The sequence below is a fragment of the Rhinolophus hipposideros genome (genome assembly GCF_964194185.1).
Source record: "Rhinolophus hipposideros genome assembly, chromosome: 24".
In the NCBI taxonomy this organism is placed as follows: Eukaryota; Metazoa; Chordata; class Mammalia; order Chiroptera; family Rhinolophidae; genus Rhinolophus; species Rhinolophus hipposideros.
The window spans coordinates 22,223,831-22,242,706 of NC_138070.1; the positions used below are offsets into that span (position 1 = coordinate 22,223,831).

At 48.7% G+C, this 18,876-nt stretch overlaps 2 protein-coding genes across 7 annotated transcripts in view; one reads left to right on the plus strand and one right to left on the minus strand.

Annotated features, from left to right (window-relative positions):
- On the plus strand, window positions 1–16,570 carry YPEL1 (yippee like 1). The gene is made up of 5 exons (XM_081036677.1): window positions 1–214; window positions 8,363–8,645; window positions 11,419–11,462; window positions 11,952–12,060; window positions 13,488–16,570. The coding sequence occupies exons 2-5, from the start codon at window positions 8,529–8,531 to the stop codon at window positions 13,575–13,577; spliced, it is 360 nt and encodes a 119-aa protein (XP_080892803.1). The 5' UTR covers window positions 1–214; window positions 8,363–8,528; the 3' UTR covers window positions 13,578–16,570.
- Window positions 15,995–18,876, minus strand: part of PPIL2 (peptidylprolyl isomerase like 2) — a 25,552-nt gene continuing 22,670 nt past the window's right edge. For 2 of the 6 annotated variants that reach the window (XM_081036673.1, XM_081036675.1), the window contains exons 20-21: window positions 18,561–18,683; window positions 17,679–17,926 (exon numbers count right to left, since the gene is read on the minus strand). In XM_081036673.1, the coding sequence (XP_080892799.1) occupies window positions 18,587–18,683 (97 nt within the window). In that variant the 3' untranslated portion in view covers window positions 17,679–17,926; window positions 18,561–18,586. Of the gene's footprint in view, window positions 17,639–17,678; window positions 18,684–18,876 lie in introns of those variants that run through there. The other 4 variants (XM_081036672.1, XM_081036676.1, XM_081036671.1 and 1 more) reach the window with 3 other exon arrangements.

The window sequence follows — 18,876 nt, forward strand, 5'->3', positions numbered from 1 at the left end:
GGCCGTTAACGGCGGCGCGGCGGTGCCGTGGCTCCAAAACAAAGGGCAGGCGGCCCGCGGGGCGGCGGCGGGAGGATGTCTCGCGCTGTGCGGAGGCGCCAACGGCCGCAGCGCGTCCCGGGCCCTACTGGGGTCGCCTGAGAGCCGATCCCGCGCCGACCGAGGCCCGGGCTGGATGGGTGCTGCGGGCCGGGGCGCGGACCGCCGAGCGGCCGTGAGTACGGGCGGGCCTCGACGCTGTTGCGCGGGCGGCTACTTTGTGGCGACCCGAGGAGCCTGCGGCTGCGGGCGGGGCCCCGAGGCACCTGTTGGGCGTCCGGGCGGGTGGGCGGGGCGCGAGCGGACCGCACCTGTAGAGGTTTTCCTCCTGGTTTGATTATTTGATTTGTTAGTACTCGCTGCACTCCGTTTTGGAGAAGACCATAAAACCTAAACCTTTTTTTCCACCTTTCCTTCCCTCCTCCCCGCCCCCTCCCGACGCGGCCATGGGAAATGTACCGAGAGAATGAGCTACGTGGTAACAGGCTTTTCCCTCTTAAAAAAAAAAAAAAAAAAAAAAGTCGCGAGAGGGGAGGGAAATGAGGACAAAAGAGGTTTCCTAGGAATGAGAACGATTATGAAAAGGGGGAAACGTTTTCAAGTTGCCCACATGAAGATCGTGACTAAAACGAATTGCCCTCCGTGTTAGTTCACCACTTGTGGCACTAGTCTCTAATAAAGCACAGCCTGCAAAAGCCTTGGCTTCGGAGAACTGCTAAGTAGGGTCCTCCTCCCCGAAGCCTGCCTCTAATTGGCACCTCTGGTGGACAAATTACGTGCTGAGTTCTAGGATGGCAGGAGGCTGGATTCCGCTTTAGATAATGGCTTTGGAAGACATCAATTTCCCCACCCCCAAGCCTTTTCTGTTCAGTTGCATTTCTTCTTCCTCTTTGTGTCCAAAACATGCACACCTTAACCTGTTGTTTCCTTTGCCAAGAATGTTATTGTTTCCATCAACCAGTAACCCTTCCCAGCTTAGGCTACCCAGGCCTCAAACGAGGCTTGCCTCTTGGGGGAAGCCTTTCAGGTGCCTCACCTGAGCAAGCTGCCCCTCCCCTTCCTATCACCTGCGCATCCTCCAGCCTTTGTTCTAGTGGAGGTAACAGGATTGTTGAGCCCTTGCCGGGTGCCAGGCACTGTGCTGGATCCCAGTGTTACTGGGTTTCATAATCCTACACTGGTTCCCTCTCCCCCAGCCATGGGCTCTTGGGTGACAATAGCGGAATGTCTGAAGAAGGCTAATACTGAGGCTCTCCTAGACGCTCATGCTCCCTTGCCTTGCATCTCACAGGGTACAGGTGTCTTGTGGGAACCCCTCAGAACTAGGACCAGGGCAAAATCATGTCGTACCATGGCCATGTAGCTCAGGGTCTGGCCTGTATTGGGCACTTCAATAGTGTGTTTTTTAAATGAAGTTCTCATTTTGGAATAACTTTAGATTTACAAAAAAGTTGCAAAGATAGTACAGACGGTCCCAAATGCTCCATACGCAGTGTTTCCCCATTGTTACCATCCTACATTTGGCCGAATTAACAACTGACATGGGTACATTCCTTTAACTAACTTCCAGACATTAAGACTTTCCATTTTGAAGCACAAAAATTTGTAAAGTTTTTTCTTTACACGTTGAGAGCGGTGTTCCTAAAATGTCTGTCTTTGATTCCGCCTGTCTTCACTAAGTCTATGAAGACCCTGTGTCAAGGGACAGGGTTGGGAATGCAGGGGGCCGCGGCTGCCATGTAGTTTTAATCTATTTTTATCCCTAGACGACTGATAAAGGGAAAATAATTGAAAATACAAAGCAGCAATAGAAGTCCCTCTGCTTTAAAACCATTCTCTGACACTCTTCACTCGAGATTTATTTGGTCTAAAATTTTTAGAAAAGTAGTTAGATATGCTAATCAACAAAACCTCTAGGGAGAATTTGGACAAGAGATTTTAGCAGAGGTTGGAGAAAGTTCTGAACAGCCAAGTCACTGGAGGGCTAAGAGTTCTGGGTCGGGCAGTATGAGTAGGTTTCCGAAAGAAATCAAGAGGATGAGATGGAATTGGCCTGCCTTTGAGTTGTGACAGAGAAGAAGGCATTGCGTGAGGAAAACCTATCTACTGCTGAGAGTAAAATGGAAATCCTGGAGCCAACCCACTGATTTCCATGCCCCGGGAGGGGACTCCTTCTCTGGCACCTGCTGCGCCTCAGAACTAAGACCAGGGTTCCCTGTGGGTTTCGTGAGGTGCTTACTCTTTGCCATACTGTAACAATGCATGACCTCTCGTGTGATTCTCTGGGCCACCTTGTGAATTGCGTATTACTCCCATTTTACGAAAAGGTAACAGCTTAGCCTCTAAATTTGTGGCACAATTTCAGTTGAGTCTTTTTTCAGCCTTATCCAACCCTCACTGCTGACAACCTGTCTGTTGCCAAATGCCACAATGCCACCTGTCTTCCCAGCATCATCACACCCTTCCCTGAGCACTGGCCCCCTTTTTGATTCCTCTTGTTTCAGGTTTTCCCTTTTCCCTTGCACCAACACAGGGCTTGGAGTGTTTGTTGTATTTAGTATGTGACTAATAGTTTAAGATTCCCAATCTCTTTCCTCCTGCTTCTGTCCAGTCCCAATCCTGGCAACTGGAAAGAAGGCCAGCCTTGCATGTGTAGTTCCTGCATCTATCCGCTTCTTGTTAGCAAGGAGGCAAGCAGCCTCTGCTAGGATGTGTCCCAGGGCCACACTGGGAAACTTTGTTACTAGTGGGAGAAATAAAGAAGAATGTATTGAAGGTTCTTCCCAAAGAAAGTGCAAACTCATTAATCAGTCGTCTCGACACGGAAGGAGGACCAGAGCACAGGCAAGATGAGAGCTGAGGGTGAGAGCGTGGAGGGTAGAGGTGTCCCGGCCACTGGGCGATGCAGGGGCCCAGACCCCTCCGGTTCTCCAGAGAGGCAGGGGCAGTGGACTCCGCAGAGGGCTGAGGTGACTGGCTAAGGACAGCCATGTAGGTGATAGGACTGAAGGTGTCTTCTTGCCCCTCCCAGTGGATCCACTGGTCCATCAAGGTTGCAGTTCCTGAAATGTGGGGGAAAGCTTTTCATCCTGTAATTCAAGTAGGAAGGAAGTCTGTGTGTGTGAAGTGGAGCTGGTACTGCCAAAGGCAAATTGTACCCTTACTGTCACCCTTTGATGCAAATCCTTCTAGGCCTTTCCACGCCTGTGTGTGCATGTACTGTGTTTGAGAGTCTGAATCATCAGTACATACACTTGGTGTCAAGATCAAAAGTTGCAAAAAAAGCAGACAGTGAAAAGGAAGTCACCTTCTCTGTCCTTCCTAGCTTCAGCCTGAGGTCCCACCTTGGAACTATTTCTGATTCATGTATCAGGACCTTTGGCCAGTCTCTGGGTTAGACTTGTGGTTTCTAGTCTTTTGTTATTATAAGCAACATTGTAACACGCAGTTATTTTGCACATGTGCAAGTCAGTCTGGAGGAAAAGGCCTGAGCTGGACCCTCGGTCCAGGGGTGTGTACCTGGCAGCACTGATGGGTGTTACCAAATGGCTGCACCAGAGCCAGTGGTGTTACCAACGTTCTGAAAATCTTTGCCAACCTGCTAGGTTGTAAGGCAAATATCAGTGTGCCTTTAATTTGCATCAATGAGTAAAGTTCACGTCTGTCCACCTGTCTATAAGCACAGTGGTCCAAGGTGTAGACTGTCTGGCTTCAAACCTAGCACCTCAGCTGTGCAACCTTGGCAAATTGACTAACCTCTTTAGGCTTCAATTTCCCTGTCTGCACAGTGGGACTAAGTTTCTTAGGGCTGCTGTTAATTCATTTGATTTTCATAGATTCAGCTGCTTAGAATAGTGCTGGCTGTAGCTATGAGGCTCTGTGGGAGCTGCTGCATTTCCTTTTCTTTGATGGACGCTGATGTCCCCACGCATGCCCCCCTCCTGGGATTCTATCTGGCTGGACACAGCAGGGCGCATGAACATGCTGTGCGTCTTTTTTTTTTTTTAAGATTTTTTTTTTTTTATTGGGGAAGGGGAACAGGACTTTATTGGGGAACAGTGTGTACTTCCAGGACTTTTTTCCAAGTTGTTGTCCTTTCAGTCTTAGTTGTGGAGGGCACAGCTCAGCTCCAGGTCCAGTTGCCGTTTTCTAGTTGCAGGGGGCGCAGCCCACCATCCCTTGCGGGAGGTGAACTGGCAACCATGTGGTTGAGAGGACGCGCTCCAACCAACTGAGCCATCCAGGAGCTCAGTGGCAGCTCAGCTCAAGGTGCCGTGTTCAATCTTAGTTGCAGGGGACACAGCCCACCATCCCTTGCGGGAGGTGAACCGGCAACCTTGTGGTTGAGAGGACGCGCTCCAACCAGCAACTGAGCCATCCAGGAGCTCAGTGGCAGCTCAGCTCAAGGTGCTGTGTTCAATCTTAGTTGTAGGGGACGGAGCCCACCATCTCTTGCGGGACTTGAGGAGTTGAATCAGCAACCTTGTGGTTAAGAGCCCACTGGCCCATGTGGGAATCGAACCGGCAGCCTTCGGAGTTAGGAGCATGGAGCTCTAACCGCCTGAGCCACCCGGCCCGCCCGCTCTGCATCTTTTTGAGCTATTTTCTTCCCCTGCTCCCCTGGAGCTCTGTCCACCAGCACATCAGCGACGGGGAGACCCCAGTTCCCTCTGACACTGGTGAGCCCGCTGCTTTGCCTGGTGTCTCCCTTCCTTCTCACAGGTGAAGTGAGGGGCTGAGACTTGAGCTTACTTGCCAGGCAGTGGTAACACTGAAAGGAAAGGTAAATGGCATTGGGAATAGAGAGTATGGGGCATCTGAGGGTCTGGTTCCCTGTGGGTGTGAGGACCCGGCCAGGTGGTTTAGAGAGAGGCAAGGGAGCCCTCAGGCTCCTGAGGTAGAGGATGCCTCGGGCCGGACACCAGATATAGCAAAAGTGGCACTGACAGGCGTAGGTCTGTTTCTGTCACTTTGACCTGTTTTCTGTCCTGAGCCAGTACCACACTGTCTTGATGATTCTAGTGGAAAATAACAGGACTTGCTCTCTGGCAGACTCCAGTAGAGAACATGCTCCCATCTTGCTCTTCACCAGTTTGTATCTTTTGACATGGTAAGATTCATAACACACTACCCCAAAATGTGGCACCGTGGCATATTGAATATCGTAAGTTGATGGAGTTTGAGAAAATGGCAGAAGCAGGAAGATCATTCTGACCTCTCTGCCTTACCCTTATGCCCTGAAACAGGCCATAAAACTCCATGAAGATGTTCTTATCACCAGAGACAGGGAATTTGGGGCCAAGAAATCTGTATAAACAAATCTTGTTAAACTAACCCTTATCTTTCTAGTTACTTCTCCACTGCTTTGTCAGTTCTTCACAAATGTATCAATTCTTTGTCTAAAAGGTATAAATGCTTCCTGCTCTGGTCTCTTCTGGTCTTCATTTTCTTGGGATGGCTCACATGGTAAAATTTCTCCTCTTGGTGTTGGTTAGAGCGTGGTGCTGATAACACCAAGGTTGCTGGTTCGATCCCCACATGGGCCACTGTGAGGTGCACCCTCCTTAAAAAAAAAAAAAAAAGAAAGAAGAAAACTTTTCCTTTTACTCTCTTTGTCAGTTTAATTTTCAGACCTAGCCAGGGTACGAAAAACTTTTTCTTCCCCTACAGACACTTCTCTAGGATAAGTTTTAGAACCAAGTCTCTCTGTCTCTTTCCGACTCTCTGGCTTGCGTGCACACACACACACACACTGACACACACCAACACACCTTCCCGGATTTTGATTAGAATTGCATTTAATTTAAAGGTTACTTTGGGGAGAATTAATTTATTTATAGTATCTTTCAGTCCTAATCATTTATTTCTCCATTTATTTAAGTCTTCCTTAATGTCCCTCAAAGTTTTATAATATTCTCTGTAAAGGTGTTTCATGTCATTGAATTTGTTCTTAGGTACATTGTACTATTACACTCTTGTGTGGAAGGCACCCTGGTTTTTTTCCTGATCTCAAAAAGAATGTTTTCTAAAGTATTACCATTAAGTGTGATGTTTACTATGGGTTTTTTAGTAGATAACTCTTAACAGGTAAAGAGGTTCCCTTATAGTTTTATTCGGCATGGATGTTTTTTTAAATTGTGAATGGATGTTAAATTTTGTCAGATGCTTTTTCTGCATCTTTGAGATAAACAGATTAAGAGAACGATAGGTGGTGAATATATTAACCAGATTTTTTAGTGTTAAATGATTTTGTTTTCCTGTGATAACGTCAACTTAATTGCGTCATCCTTTTAAAATGGTATTCGATTCTGTTCAGTAATATTATTTAGGATGTTTGCATCTTGGTTCCTGAAAAGAAAATTATAGTGAATTTCATTCACATACAGCCTTGATCAAGGTTTAGCTGGCTGCATTAGATGGTTGGAGAGGGTTCCCTCTTTCTCTTTTCTGGAAGAGTTTGTGTCAGATTGGAATTTTTCCTTCCTTGAAGTTTAGAATTTACCAGTGATGCTCTCTGGGCCTTTCAGTTGGGGTGTGTATGTGTGTGCGTGTGTGTGTGCGTGCATGCGTGCGTGTGTGCGTGCGTGTGTGTGTAGAAAACATTTTACCAGTGATTCCATTTCTTTCACGTTAATGGGGTTATTCAGGCTTTCTATTTCTTCTTGAGTCAGTTTTGTCTGAAAAATATCATTTCCCAAGTTCTTGAAAGATATTTTCACGGGATATGGAATTCTGGGATAGCAGTTAATTACCTTTCAGAACCTTAAAGATACCTTTCCCTACTGCCTTCTGGATTCCCTTGTTTCTCTTGGGAAGTTGTTCTGTTGAAAGATGATTTTTCCCTCCCCTTTTGGATACTTGTTTTCTTTTTCTTTTTTTAAAGACTTTATTTTTTAATTGGGGAAGGGGTACAGGACTTTATTGGGGAACAGTGTGTACTTCCAGGACTTTTTTCCAAGTCAAGTTGTTGTCCTTTCAATCTTAGCTTTGGAGGGTGCTGTTCAGCTTCAAGTTGTTGTCCTTTCAGTCTTAGTTGTGGAGGGCGCAGCTCAGCTCCAGGTCCAGTTGCCGTTGCTAGTTGCCGGGGGCGCAGCCCACCATCCCTTGTGGGAGTCGAACCGGCAACCTTGTGGTTGAGAGGATGTGCTCCAACCAACTGAGCCATCCGGAGCTCAGCGGCAGCTCAGCTCAAGGTGCCGTGTTCAATCTTAGTTGCAGGGGACGCTGCCCACCATCTCTTGCGGGACTCGAGGAGTTGAACCGGCAACCTTGTAGTCGAGAGCCCACTGGTCCATGTGGGAATCGAACAGCAGCCTTCAGAGTTAGGAGCACGGAGCTCTAACCGCCTGAGCCACCGGACCGGCCCTTTTTTTCTTTTTCTGTAGTGTTCTACGGTTTCATTGTTATGTGACTAGGTTTGGCTTTATTTTTATTTATCCTACTTGGAATTATGGACTTCTAAGTCTGTGGATTGGTGTCTTTCTTCAATTCTGGAAAATCTTTAATCATTATCTTTTCAGAATAGTGTCTCTGCCCCCATTTTCTTCTCACTTTCTATAAAGCTACATACATGTCTGTGCTTTTGGTGTAATATTCAAAAAGTCACTGCCAAATCCGATGTCATAAAAATTTTCACTATATTTTAAGAGTTTTATAGTTTTAGTTCTTACATTTAGGTCTCTGATCTATTTTGAGTTTATTTTTGTATGTGATGTAAGGTGAGGGTCCAACTTCATTCTTCTGCATGTGGATATTCTGTTTTCCCAGCAGCATTTGTTGAAAAGACTGTCCTTCCCCCATTGAATGGTCTTGGCACCCTTGTCGAAAATCATTTGACCATAATGCAAGGGTTCATTTCTGGACTGATACGTAATTTCTTAAGATTAATTAATAGTGGATCATCACTCATATTCATAAATGTCATGTTGCTTTGAGTCATTAATACCATCGTTTGGGACAAGATGTCTCCAGTGCTCCTGCTGGCCTCACTCTGACAGGGGCCTTGTTGAGTGCTTTTCCGTACACATTTCCTGAAACCACACTTGATACAAGGTGTATCTGATGAAATATTTTTCTCAAATTATTTGTATGTAAGAGTAGTTCACCTGCCACTTCCAACTAAATTTAGAGTGGTTAAATGGGGATTAAGTATTTGTATTCTTTTTACGTACAATTAATATTAAAGAACTAGATCTTTAACTTCTAGTCCTGCCCACCCTCATCCCCTACACCCCCATTCTTCAAAATACATCCATCCTAAACATACCTTCTCGATGTATTTCATTCTCTCTGTAACTCGCTCTATGTCTTGATTTGTTGACAGATTGTGACATTTTTCTCTCGTCCCAGCTGTGTGGACAGTGCCACACGCCCTCTGAACAACAACGGCTCTTGCGTGCATATTCCAGTGTTTCTTCTGTCAGAGAGCACAGCAGAGTCGTAATTCTTCCAGTGCCAGCCCAGAGCTGAGCGAGGAGTGCCCAGCAGAGATGGTGAAGATGACAAAATCCAAAACTTTCCAAGCTTATCTGCCAAACTGTCACCGAACGTACAGCTGTGTCCATTGCAGAGCCCACCTGGCCAATCATGACGAGCTGATCTCTAAGGCAAGTGGTTTGTGTCTAAAAATTAACTAGATACCCTTAACAATGATTATCATACCTAATTAGTGGATGGGTATTGAACTATCACATGGCTTCCTGGGTTTACTGTGTCCTAAAAGTCTAGAGCCTTCTGGGCAGTGTTGATGACAGTTTTGTGCGTGGCTGCATCACGGTTTGGGTTGTGATCTTTACACAGTGGGTGGGTTTGGAGGGCCGGGCAGCTGGGACTCCCAGATATCACGAAGAGCAAGATGAGTCAGTTACTTGTCAGAGCAGTAAAATTAGTGTGAAAGCAGAGACACTGAAGGAACAAAGGAAGTCTAGAAAATCTGTGGAAATAGTTTAATAGTAAAGGAATTAAGAATTTTTAAAACTCAGAATGGTTAAGAAGAAGAGGCTATAATATTGAATGTTAACTATAAATGAAAAAAAAGAAAACAGAAGAAAAGGCTATCATGGGGGACGTGGGGTCTTTCAGGAAAATGCCCAGGAGACAAACTGTGGGCGCCCTGTGCCGGATGGGGAGCAGCCTGGTAAATGTGAAAAGAAGAGCATGAATCTTCCGTATTAAGTTGAGCACTTTATTAGCAAGTAGTGTGTAATGTTGATAATGAACCACTTATGAACATTTATAACACTCCCAGCATAGTGGATGAGTAAATGCTCCCCTGGGAAACAGTGACAGTCCTCTCCCACTCATCCTCACAGGTCTTGACCCCCACTCATCCTCACAAGTCTGCCTTCCAGGGCTGCATGAACTTCAAGCTCGTTTGAAAACAAAGTCCATCAGGAAGTTGTTCCTTTCAGGAATCTCCGCTTAGTCTTCTTATTTCACTCAGAAGAACGTTTATCTACTTGTGTTTTAACTAGGTAACAATGAGGGGCTGTCTCATTTCCATTCATCATCTAAAATAAAAACTGTTAAACAAGGCAGACTTTCTGTTCTCTCATTGCTTCTGTGTCTCCATTGTTCATTCAGAAGTTTCAGGTCAGAAGTGGAAGTACCTCAGGCACCTATTTTCTTGGTTGCTTTCTAAGGCTGAGCTGCTCCGAGGCCTCTGGGTTGGAGCTTTGTGGGTTGGCGACCTCGCTGAGCCGGTGACACCTGAGCAGGCATCAGTGGCAGGCACCATTATGGTCTTTGTTCTGAAGCATGCCAGTGGATCCATCATGAGGTGGGCCAAAAGGAATTTGAGCTGCTTCTTTCAAAGAACCTTAAAGCCATTAAGCTGTTTTTTAAATTACATCAAGAGCAGAGGCCTGCTACGTGGAAACAGTCATGACATTGAGTGAGCGTTTCAGGATGAAAGGGTGCTGAGAACCTAAACTCTCCAAGCACATGGGCTGCCAAGAGGCATCAGACTTGTGTTTCAGCTGGTGATAAAGTAAACAGCTGCTTGTTCTCCCTTACATTGTTATGCCATGGCACGTACCACGGAGAGTAGAACTCAATTCACAGGAGACTAGAGGTACTGTCCTGAGAGGGGCTCATCAGCCTCTGGGTCCATCTTTGCACCAACAAGCAGTCCCCTGGCCCAAGGGATCCTTCGTGGTGTAGGCAGGTCTGACTGTTAGAAGGTCTTTCTGGTTTGCAAACTGTATCTGCAGGCCACATCTCGCACCCCACCTGTTTCTGCAGTTTTATTTATCACGTGCGGCTACTTTTGTGCCACAATCGAGTAGTTGCAACAGAGGCTGTATGGCCTGCAAAGCCTTAAATATTTATCATCTGGTCCTAATTTACAGAAGTTTGCAGAGCCCTGCTGTGGGCAGCCCGTGGCCTGAATCTGAACCACAGATCTGGTCACATCATGGATCTAAACCCTGTGTAAGAAATAAGGAATCGCAGAATAGGTGAGAACTAGGAAAATCAGTCTAGAAAATTGAAGCCTGAAAGGGATGTGTGGAAAGTCCATAAGGTGATTGTTAAATTGGACATAAAGTAGGATTCCTAATTCTAGGAAGTCACATAAGGGAAGATCCTTTTTTTTAAGTCTGAAAGCTGTATATTTAAGCCAAAACACTGCTAACCTCAGGCTAGGTTCTGCTGCAATAACAAAGAACCCCAAATCTCAGTGGCTTAAAACGAAGGTTTATTTCTTGCTCAGGTGAAACAACCAAAGACAAGTTCTTGATTTGGTTTGTGTTTCATTGATTATTTTTGTGGTCTGTCTTTTCCATTTATTTGGTCTTGAGCCTGGAATCGGAGCAGATGACTCCCTGCAGCTGGTGTCCCCTCTTGTTCTGTGAGAGTGAGGGTTGCGGGAGCTATGACCCAATTATGTCAGGGAGGTACAAATCCCCTATTCTGCCTCCTTAGTCATCTTAGAATACATGAATATGCTACAAGGTATTTCTTGTAACTCTTTCCTGGGGTGAGCTGTCACTAGAAGGTCCTTTCCTCCAAGTAAGGGGCCATCTTAGGCAGTGACCAATTTTTATTTCGGTGGAAAAGCTTGGAAATGCCCTCTTGCCCCTAAAATCTGACAGATGTGGTCTGTGTATCTTGTCCTAGTGGATCGAGTGAGAACAGCGGGGCAGCCCCCCGGGGCTGTAGGAGCACTGGGATGCCCCGGGCCCTCCTTTCGGGAAGACGCTTGTCCTGCTCAGGGCCCTGAGTGCAGCCCCTTCATGCTCTGCAAGGCAACCCTTCAACTCATGTCCAGGTCCATGACCTGAAACCCAGCTTCTCCACTTGTCATTCCAAAATGCAAAACTCACCATCACTTTTTGTCATAGCACAACAAATCTTTTATAACTTTTTTCTTCTTTGCAGTCCTTTCAGGGAAGTCAGGGACGTGCCTACCTCTTCAATTCTGTGTGAGTATCGCTGCCTTAGCCTTGCAGACATGCAGTGTTTGCTGTCATCACAGTTATTGCTCCCGTACATACTCAAAGCTGGAATACATAGTGTTCGCCGATGGTCTAGATTACCCAGTGTCTCTTACATGACCTTAAAGAACTCTATCTATAGTCTGAGAGTTTGGGGAAAGCATAATGCTCTTAACTGAGGAACTAGCTCCCGCATACATGCTGTGGTTTGTTTCCCATTTGTGGTAGGTTTTGAGTTTTGCTACAGCAGAGCTATAGTCCCCTCCCCACAGCCTGGCCTGTCCTTCTAAGAGGTGGTGGTGGGCAGGGGGTGGGGATGGTGGGGAGTTAAGAAGAAACACTGCTGCATCTCTGGTAACCTATTGGTTCAAGAAAGGCGGGACCAGGGTGGGAGCCGGGGCGCCCCCTCCAGGTGGGGGAGGAAATGCCCCCGTGAGGGCAGAGGGTGTCCGGCAGCTCCTACCTCTTTCCCTGCAGGGTGAATGTGGGCTGCGGCCCTGCGGAGGAACGAGTCCTCCTCACTGGCCTACACGCTGTCGCAGACATCTACTGTGAAAACTGCAAAACCACGCTCGGGTGGAAATATGTGAGTAACCACCTTTTTTTGTTAAGAGAATGCAGGTTTACTGTAATAAGTGAAACAATTACAAATGGAAACAAAATTTGCAAAGGTGTAAGACCTGCCCCTGGAAGTGTGATCCTATCAGTAAAAGAAGACCTTTTAAAATAGAATTGATTTTGAGCCCATTAAAGATGTATGGGCATATCTTCATTTGCAGGCCAGGAGTGACAGCCACGCTGGTGGGGGGCAAACGGCCCCAGCCCACAGACCCGGTGCTCTCTGAAGACCTCATGGAACAAGGGGAGGGAGGCAGTTCCCCCCATCTGGGGGACACTCACTGGCTGGCCAGAGCCCAGGGTAGCTGGTGTTATTTTGCAATAGTGATCGCAGCAGACTCTGCGGCACTTGGTGCCTGCTTGCCGGGGACCACCTCTGCCACGGGCTCTTTCTCCTCGCACCTGTGCCCACTGTGGCCCTCCCAGTGGGCCTTTACCTCTCCCTGGCCTTGACCTCCGTGGCTCTTCCCTCTCGTGCTCCAAGCTTCCTGCAGGTACAGGGGCAGCTGCCCTCACCGCGGCCCGGCCTCCCCCTGCTTGCTGAGTGCTCAGCCTGGGGAAGTCCCTCCTGCTCCACACTCTGCTGCTTATTCTTCCCGCCTCTCTGGCTGACCCTCCTCTGATCTCACCGTTTTGACCTCCTGTCTGTTGACAACTCCCAAACTTGTCCCTTGGCCCCAGCTTCTGTCCCATGTACCCAGTGCCTCCAGCCATCTCGTGCACAGCCCCACCCCAGACTCGGTATTGAAGAGGCCCGTCTGCAGTGGTACCTCCTGGAAGTTGTCTTCTGCAGCCATTCTGGGTTTCTTGGTCAAGGCCACCTGCTCTCCTTCCTTCTGGAATTCTCGATCGCTGGTGTCCCATATCCCCATCAGATGAGGGGACACAGCCCCCAGCCTGGGGACAGGCTCAGTGAGGCCTGCATGCTCCCCTAGCCCTTCCACCTGCTCGCCTGTTCCATCCCTGGCCATCCCCCTCAACCCCCCCTCCCCGCAACGAAGGGCCTTCTGTCCCACCAGCATCTTTGAACTGTGCCCGGGGCTTCTGGTGCAGTTACCTTCACTGGTGCAGTTACCCTTTGGAGTCCCTGGAAGGGCATCTTGGGCCTTTTCCTACCTTCCAAATTGCCCTGCACATGGTAGGTGCTTATTAACAAACGTGAATTCATTTCTCTACAAGTTTAACCATGACTTGATGACAAGTGTACCAGAGGCCTACACTGGCCCCCATGCGTTTGTCACCTGAGACAGACCCCTTCTGCCCATCAGCCTGGCACAGGGGACATCTGGGGAGACGTGATGCTATAGACTTACTTTCTCTGACCAGAGTGTGAAGAAGTTGAAAAATGAAACAGAGTCTGTCCTAAAACCTCTTCTTTCTACTTTTTTTTTTAAGGAACATGCCTTTGAGAGTAGTCAGAAATATAAGGAAGGAAAATTTATTATTGAGCTTGCCCACATGATCAAAGACAACGGTTGGGAGTAGAGTGAAAACTTCCTGTTCTCTTTTGAATACTATTTTGTGAAAGAGACTGTAATATAATGGAAACGTAGGAGCGTCCTGGATGATAATACTTCTTGAACTTGAACCTCGCAAGCCACCTCTCCTGGCCATTCCTGTGGGTAAGGCTCTATCCGGTCTATGTCCTCTTCACGTGCGTGGTCATTTCTGAAATGTTTCAGTGACCTTTTCCTAACGTCTCAAATTCTAGAGAAAGAATTCATCGACTGATGACTTATCCATCTAGTTAATACCTTCTTTAACCTACGCCTTTAAGATGAAGTTTGGCTGTGCTCTTTCACGTTCGATAGTAACAGACCACAGGGCAAGGGCTCGAGACAGCAGGTTCACCCGCCAGAGTGCGGGTGTTGTAGCCCACTCTTTTCCTCATTTGCAAAATTACAAATTGGTTAATCCTCTTGCAGATGAGCTGTTGTCATAGTGCTCATTTAAGAATCTTCCAGAAGCAGTTATCAAATCTGTAAACAAAGGGTGTTTTTTTAGCCTTGTTCAAAAACAGAGGACACCACTGATGTATTTAGGTAAGCTGTGGAGAAATGTGTCTAACGGAACCTCTTGGTTATTTAGGACAATACCTTCCTTGTGTAGAAAGCAAGTTAACAGTCGTTAGCTAAGCCTGTTCCAGGCCCTGCAGGCGTATGTCCGTCAGTCCGAGTGGCTGGTCCATGGAGTAATAGTTTAACACACTGGACTGAGTAAATGAGATTTCCTTTTCTACTCTGATGTACTTGAAGACAAATAATTATTTGTGTATGAAAGAGGCCAAAACTAACAGGATGAACTTCCAAACTTGAGATTTGCTAGATTGTTTTAATATTTTCAGAAAAGGTTAAAGTTGCAAGACAGGTTTAAACTTTGTAAATGAGATGTTTGGTTTGCTCGACAGGTCCCCCTGCCCCACCTGGTTCTGTCCCGTGGGCTGACACAGAAGGGACCTGGACGGTCCCCTAAGTCCTGAGTTTCCGCCACGTAAAGTTCCGATCCACCTGCGCTTCTGCAGGGAGTGGGGCATATGCAGGGGTTTGCAGAGAGTGGAGACCAAAAATCATTCCCAAATAAGTTTTGGTTTTCACTGTTCTAACCAATGCCAGCTGGTGGGCCTGGCATGGCGCCCTAGGCATCTGGGGAGGCCTTTGGTGTGGTCACCATGGCATGAGACTCATGGGACCCCAGCTCCAGGGGCAGGAAAAGGGCCTGGGGGAGGCAGGCCAGGAGGAGACCGGGGTGCCCAGGTGATTCTCAGCCTGTGGACGGCTCTGAAACTGCCTGTAGACAAGGTTAGTCCAGTGGCAAGGAGTGTTAGTTGGCAGGGGACATGAGAGAAGGGAGGCCCCTTCCCTGACTCCCGCCTCCCCTGAACCTAGAGCCCGTTGCCCATGCAGACACTGGGCTAAACTGCCTGGTTCTGGGTCAGCAACTCACCAAGTCCCTTTTGGCCCCATCTCTGCCTGATTCAAAGCCTTGGAATGTGGGAAACGTCGCAGCCCTGGGCATGGACGTCAGGGCAAGTTAGTGCACGGAGGAGCCCCTCACGCGTACCTTGGACTATGAAGGGAAGATCTTTGTGCAGCTGTGGAAGCCTCTGCGCTTAGCAGGCACTCCAGCCGGCTGCTGCTCTCTGAGCTGGTGTCCCCACAGATCGAGGCTGTCCCGGCTCATCCCCGTGTGTCCAAGTTAGTGTTCGGCTGTGCAGCCGTCGAGCCCCCAGGGCAGGGTCATTCACGTGGCACAGCCACTCCCGGTGCTCTCGCTGCCATGGTCCAAAATCTGAAGATGCTTCACTTGCACGCTGGCATGTGAAACTGTAAACATCTGCGGCTCAGTCCTCAGTGAAAATGTGGGACTGAAAGACACCTTCCTTGAGGAGTACCAAGCACTGAAAACGTGGCCTAAATTGACATTTCCCTTCTCGTCTTGGTCCCTCTACAAACCTCAGTACTGCATCTGGAGGCGAGGACCAGGGAAACGGGGCCGTGGGACTCCGAAGGCAGGCCCTGAGGGCGGCGGCTCCTGAGCGCTCCTCCACAAGATCTTCACTTAAACCGAAGAATCTTCTAAAATTCTTTTGACTGATTTTTGTATATACTAAACTTACATTTAAAGCTTTTGTATGTTCTGGGCAAGTTTACTGCTCCTTTGATTTGAGCACTTTGGTTTTTGTATCGTCTCTTGTGATGGCATTGAAACCTTTTCCTAGTGGCTCTGAACGAACTTGTAGTTTTTTGTAATTGATGCCAACACTCTTACCACTTTTTTGTTGGTCTTTTGCAAAATCCAAGCTCCTTTTGAAACCAAATGAACTGACCATGAGCTGGCTTCAGGGAAGGACGTCCACGAGACCATGATGTGATGGTAAAGTGCTAGAATGTTCCACCCTCTTAAATTCCTAAACAGTAAATATCAACCCTTTTATTTAAATTATTTAAAATATTTTTTTCCTTGAGGGGAGTGGGAGGTGATGCCAGATTATAAATGCATTTAACTTAAACTACGTTGCGTCCTCTGGCACAGTACATTTGCTTTAGAAATGTGGTTTAATTTTGTTGCCATTTTATATATACATACATATAGTATTTTTATACCTTAGCACTTATTCTTGATGGCATCTGTCAGATATTAGGAAGGATCAAAAATGGGAATTTTTCAAGTCATTTAATTTACTTGATGACCTCACCAGATACTTAACAAAATCCAAGTGGTTTTAATATCTGGAAAACTACAATTTAAAAGCTCCGAAATGACCACAGAAATGTAAGCCCTCATTTATCAAAGGCGCTGGGCTGGCCTGTTCTCCCGCTGTGGATCGGCTCCTGGGGCTGCAGCCTGGGCCGGCCCGGAGGTTTGCCCCTCGGAACAGGACTGACAAGCTCAAGTGCACAAGCCTCCCTTGGCCTCCACGTCCAGCATTTGGTCCTGTGTCTGTATGAGGTTTACAAATAAAGCTTCCATGTCCAATGTCTCCTTTTCAATAGCACGCCTGTCTTAGGTGCTCTGAAGCTGAGGGACAAGGCCCTGGTGTCCTGCACTGGGGGTGCGGGGTCCCCTCTCCATAGGCGGCTTTGGTCCTGTGCTGTCATACGTGGCCTGCAGCACCGGCCACCGGGCTCCCCACCTGTTTGGGGCCTGTGAGCGTGGCATAAGAAAAGCCTACCCCTGCAGTTAGGCGGCTGCAGCTACGCTCCACTCACCTGCTGCTTCTGAACTGCTGAACGGTGAGGCCCCTTCCCCTAAGGAGTCCAGAAACCCTCGGTACACTCTACCCCATCCCCAGGGCCTTCACCCCCATTCGCCCAGCCCTCTCGTCCCGTGAGGCAGGCTTTTGGAGAGTTGGTGCAAACAGCGGTAAGCCTTTCACAAGTGAGTTCTCTCTCAGACGTCTACAGCTGGAAGGTGGTCGTGAAGAAGAGCGGGACCGGGCCTGGCTAAAGGTGCAGAGGGCCAGTGACTGTGCAGCTCAGGTCCCTGGCCGGCGGTTCTGGGCAGGGAGACAAGCTGTAGGCGGGTGCAGACCTTGTTCTCAGTGCAGTGAAAAGCCCGTGACTGGCCTGAAGCAAGATGACCGCGGGCTGGCGAGCTTTGGGAACGTGACATGGCATCTGTGTGGACATGCATGAGGGGCACGGACAGAGGCAGGTGAGAGACAAAGGGCTTGGGCCTGAAGCTCAGCATCAGAGGGGAAAAGAAGAGCCATGGTACATTCTGGAATTATGACCTGTCGAGACTTCTTGGTGGAATTGAGGTTTGGAGTGGGCGGGGGGGGAAGCAAGGATCGAGCCAAGTTAGAAGTTTGGTGTCATGAGTGTGGAGGGGTGGGCTGGGGGTTAGCGGGGCAGCCTGTGCCATCCCGAGGGCCATAGGCATTGAGAGGCTGTGACGGGTGCACAGTGACCGGTTCAGAGCCCCAGGGCTGGAGCAGATGGGCGTCCTGGGAGGAGGTAGCTGTCCCCACGCTTTTGCAGAGGCACTTCGGGCAAGCTGAGGTAGTGGTGTCAGGGTCAGGAGAACGGAAGCTAGGCTGGCATAGGCTGCAGAATGAACGGAAAACAAGAACGGGCAGGCAAAAATAAGTTTTTGAAGACATTTATAGAAAAATAAGGTCAGGGAAGGGATCTTTTTAAGTTAGGAAATGCTGGTGCGGCTGGCCTGGAAGCCCTAAGAGCTGGGGCTGAAGGTGTTTGAGCATAAGGACAGGCCCTGAGGCTGGCGGGGAGGTGGGGGCGAGGGGCGCCTCCCAGTTCCCCGGGGCCTTCTGCACATCCATTGGGAACAGCAGGAGCCAGCTGGCTTCACCCACGTGTGGGCTCGTCACCACCCTGAGGCAGAAAGGTAGGTAGTCCTGGGTGAAACTACCTGAGCAGGTGTGCCAGAGCAGGTGTGCAGTGGGCATGGCTGTGACCACCCATGGTCCTTGCTGGGTGGGCTGCACTCAGCAAACCCAAGCAACAGACAGCAGAAAAGGTTTTTGAAAATAAACATCAAGGTTCTAGTCCAGGGTCCTTAAACCCGAGGTTGTCAAAACACAGACCTTGGAGCCCTGCCCCTAGCCTCCAGGTCAGAAAGTATGGGGTCTGAGAATCTGTGTTTCTAACAGGGTCCCAAGTGACACCACTGGTCAGGGACCACGGTGAGATGATGGCAGTGAGTGGACGGAAGATAACCGGAATCAGGCCAGCAGACATAGCCCTTCCTCCCAGGCCTGCGCCCCAGGCTGGTCTAAGGGCCACTCCCAGTGCCTGGGAGGCTAAGACGTGGGCTCTGGCTGGTCCCAGGCCTGGAAACAGGGCCAGGCCATTCTGCACTGGGTGCAGGATGAGGAGGCCATGGCTCCTGGGGCCAGGAATGGGGACCCAGGCAACAGGTAAGAACTTTATTAGAGTTGCAGCCCAAAGGGTAGGCTGATGAGGGCAGAAAACTCAGGGGACACAAGACCCAGCCCTGCGTCCCTACCAGGGTCCAGAGCAGCAAGCCTGCTGCTACCATGAGCTGAAATCCCCAAAACCGCGGCTGGGCTTTTTCTTGGCTACAGGGACAGCTGTACTGGTTGACGGTTCTTCCTCTGCTACACGTTTCCTGGGAAGAAAAGAACCAGACTCCAGCTGCCTTGGGAGTATCAGGCCCCGAGCTAGGAGTCACATGCCTAGAAGTCACCTCCAACCCAGAGTCCCAGAGCCTGGACTGAGGCCCCCAGCACCCGCTCACTGCTTGATCCAGTGCCTGGTGTCCCTTCCCCTCGCCACCAGCGGGCTCTGACCTGTGGGCATCG

Excerpts from the sequence above, each read along its gene's own strand:
- YPEL1 (XM_081036677.1), top strand. The coding sequence starts at position 8,529 with ATGGTGAAGATGACAAAATCCAAAACTTTCCAAGCTTATCTGCCAAAC. Across the intron at positions 8,646-11,418 it reads ATGACGAGCTGATCTCTAAG|TCCTTTCAGGGAAGTCAGGG; the intron begins GCAAGTGGTTTG and ends TCTTCTTTGCAG. Across the intron at positions 11,463-11,951 it reads GCCTACCTCTTCAATTCTGT|GGTGAATGTGGGCTGCGGCC; the intron begins GTGAGTATCGCT and ends CTTTCCCTGCAG.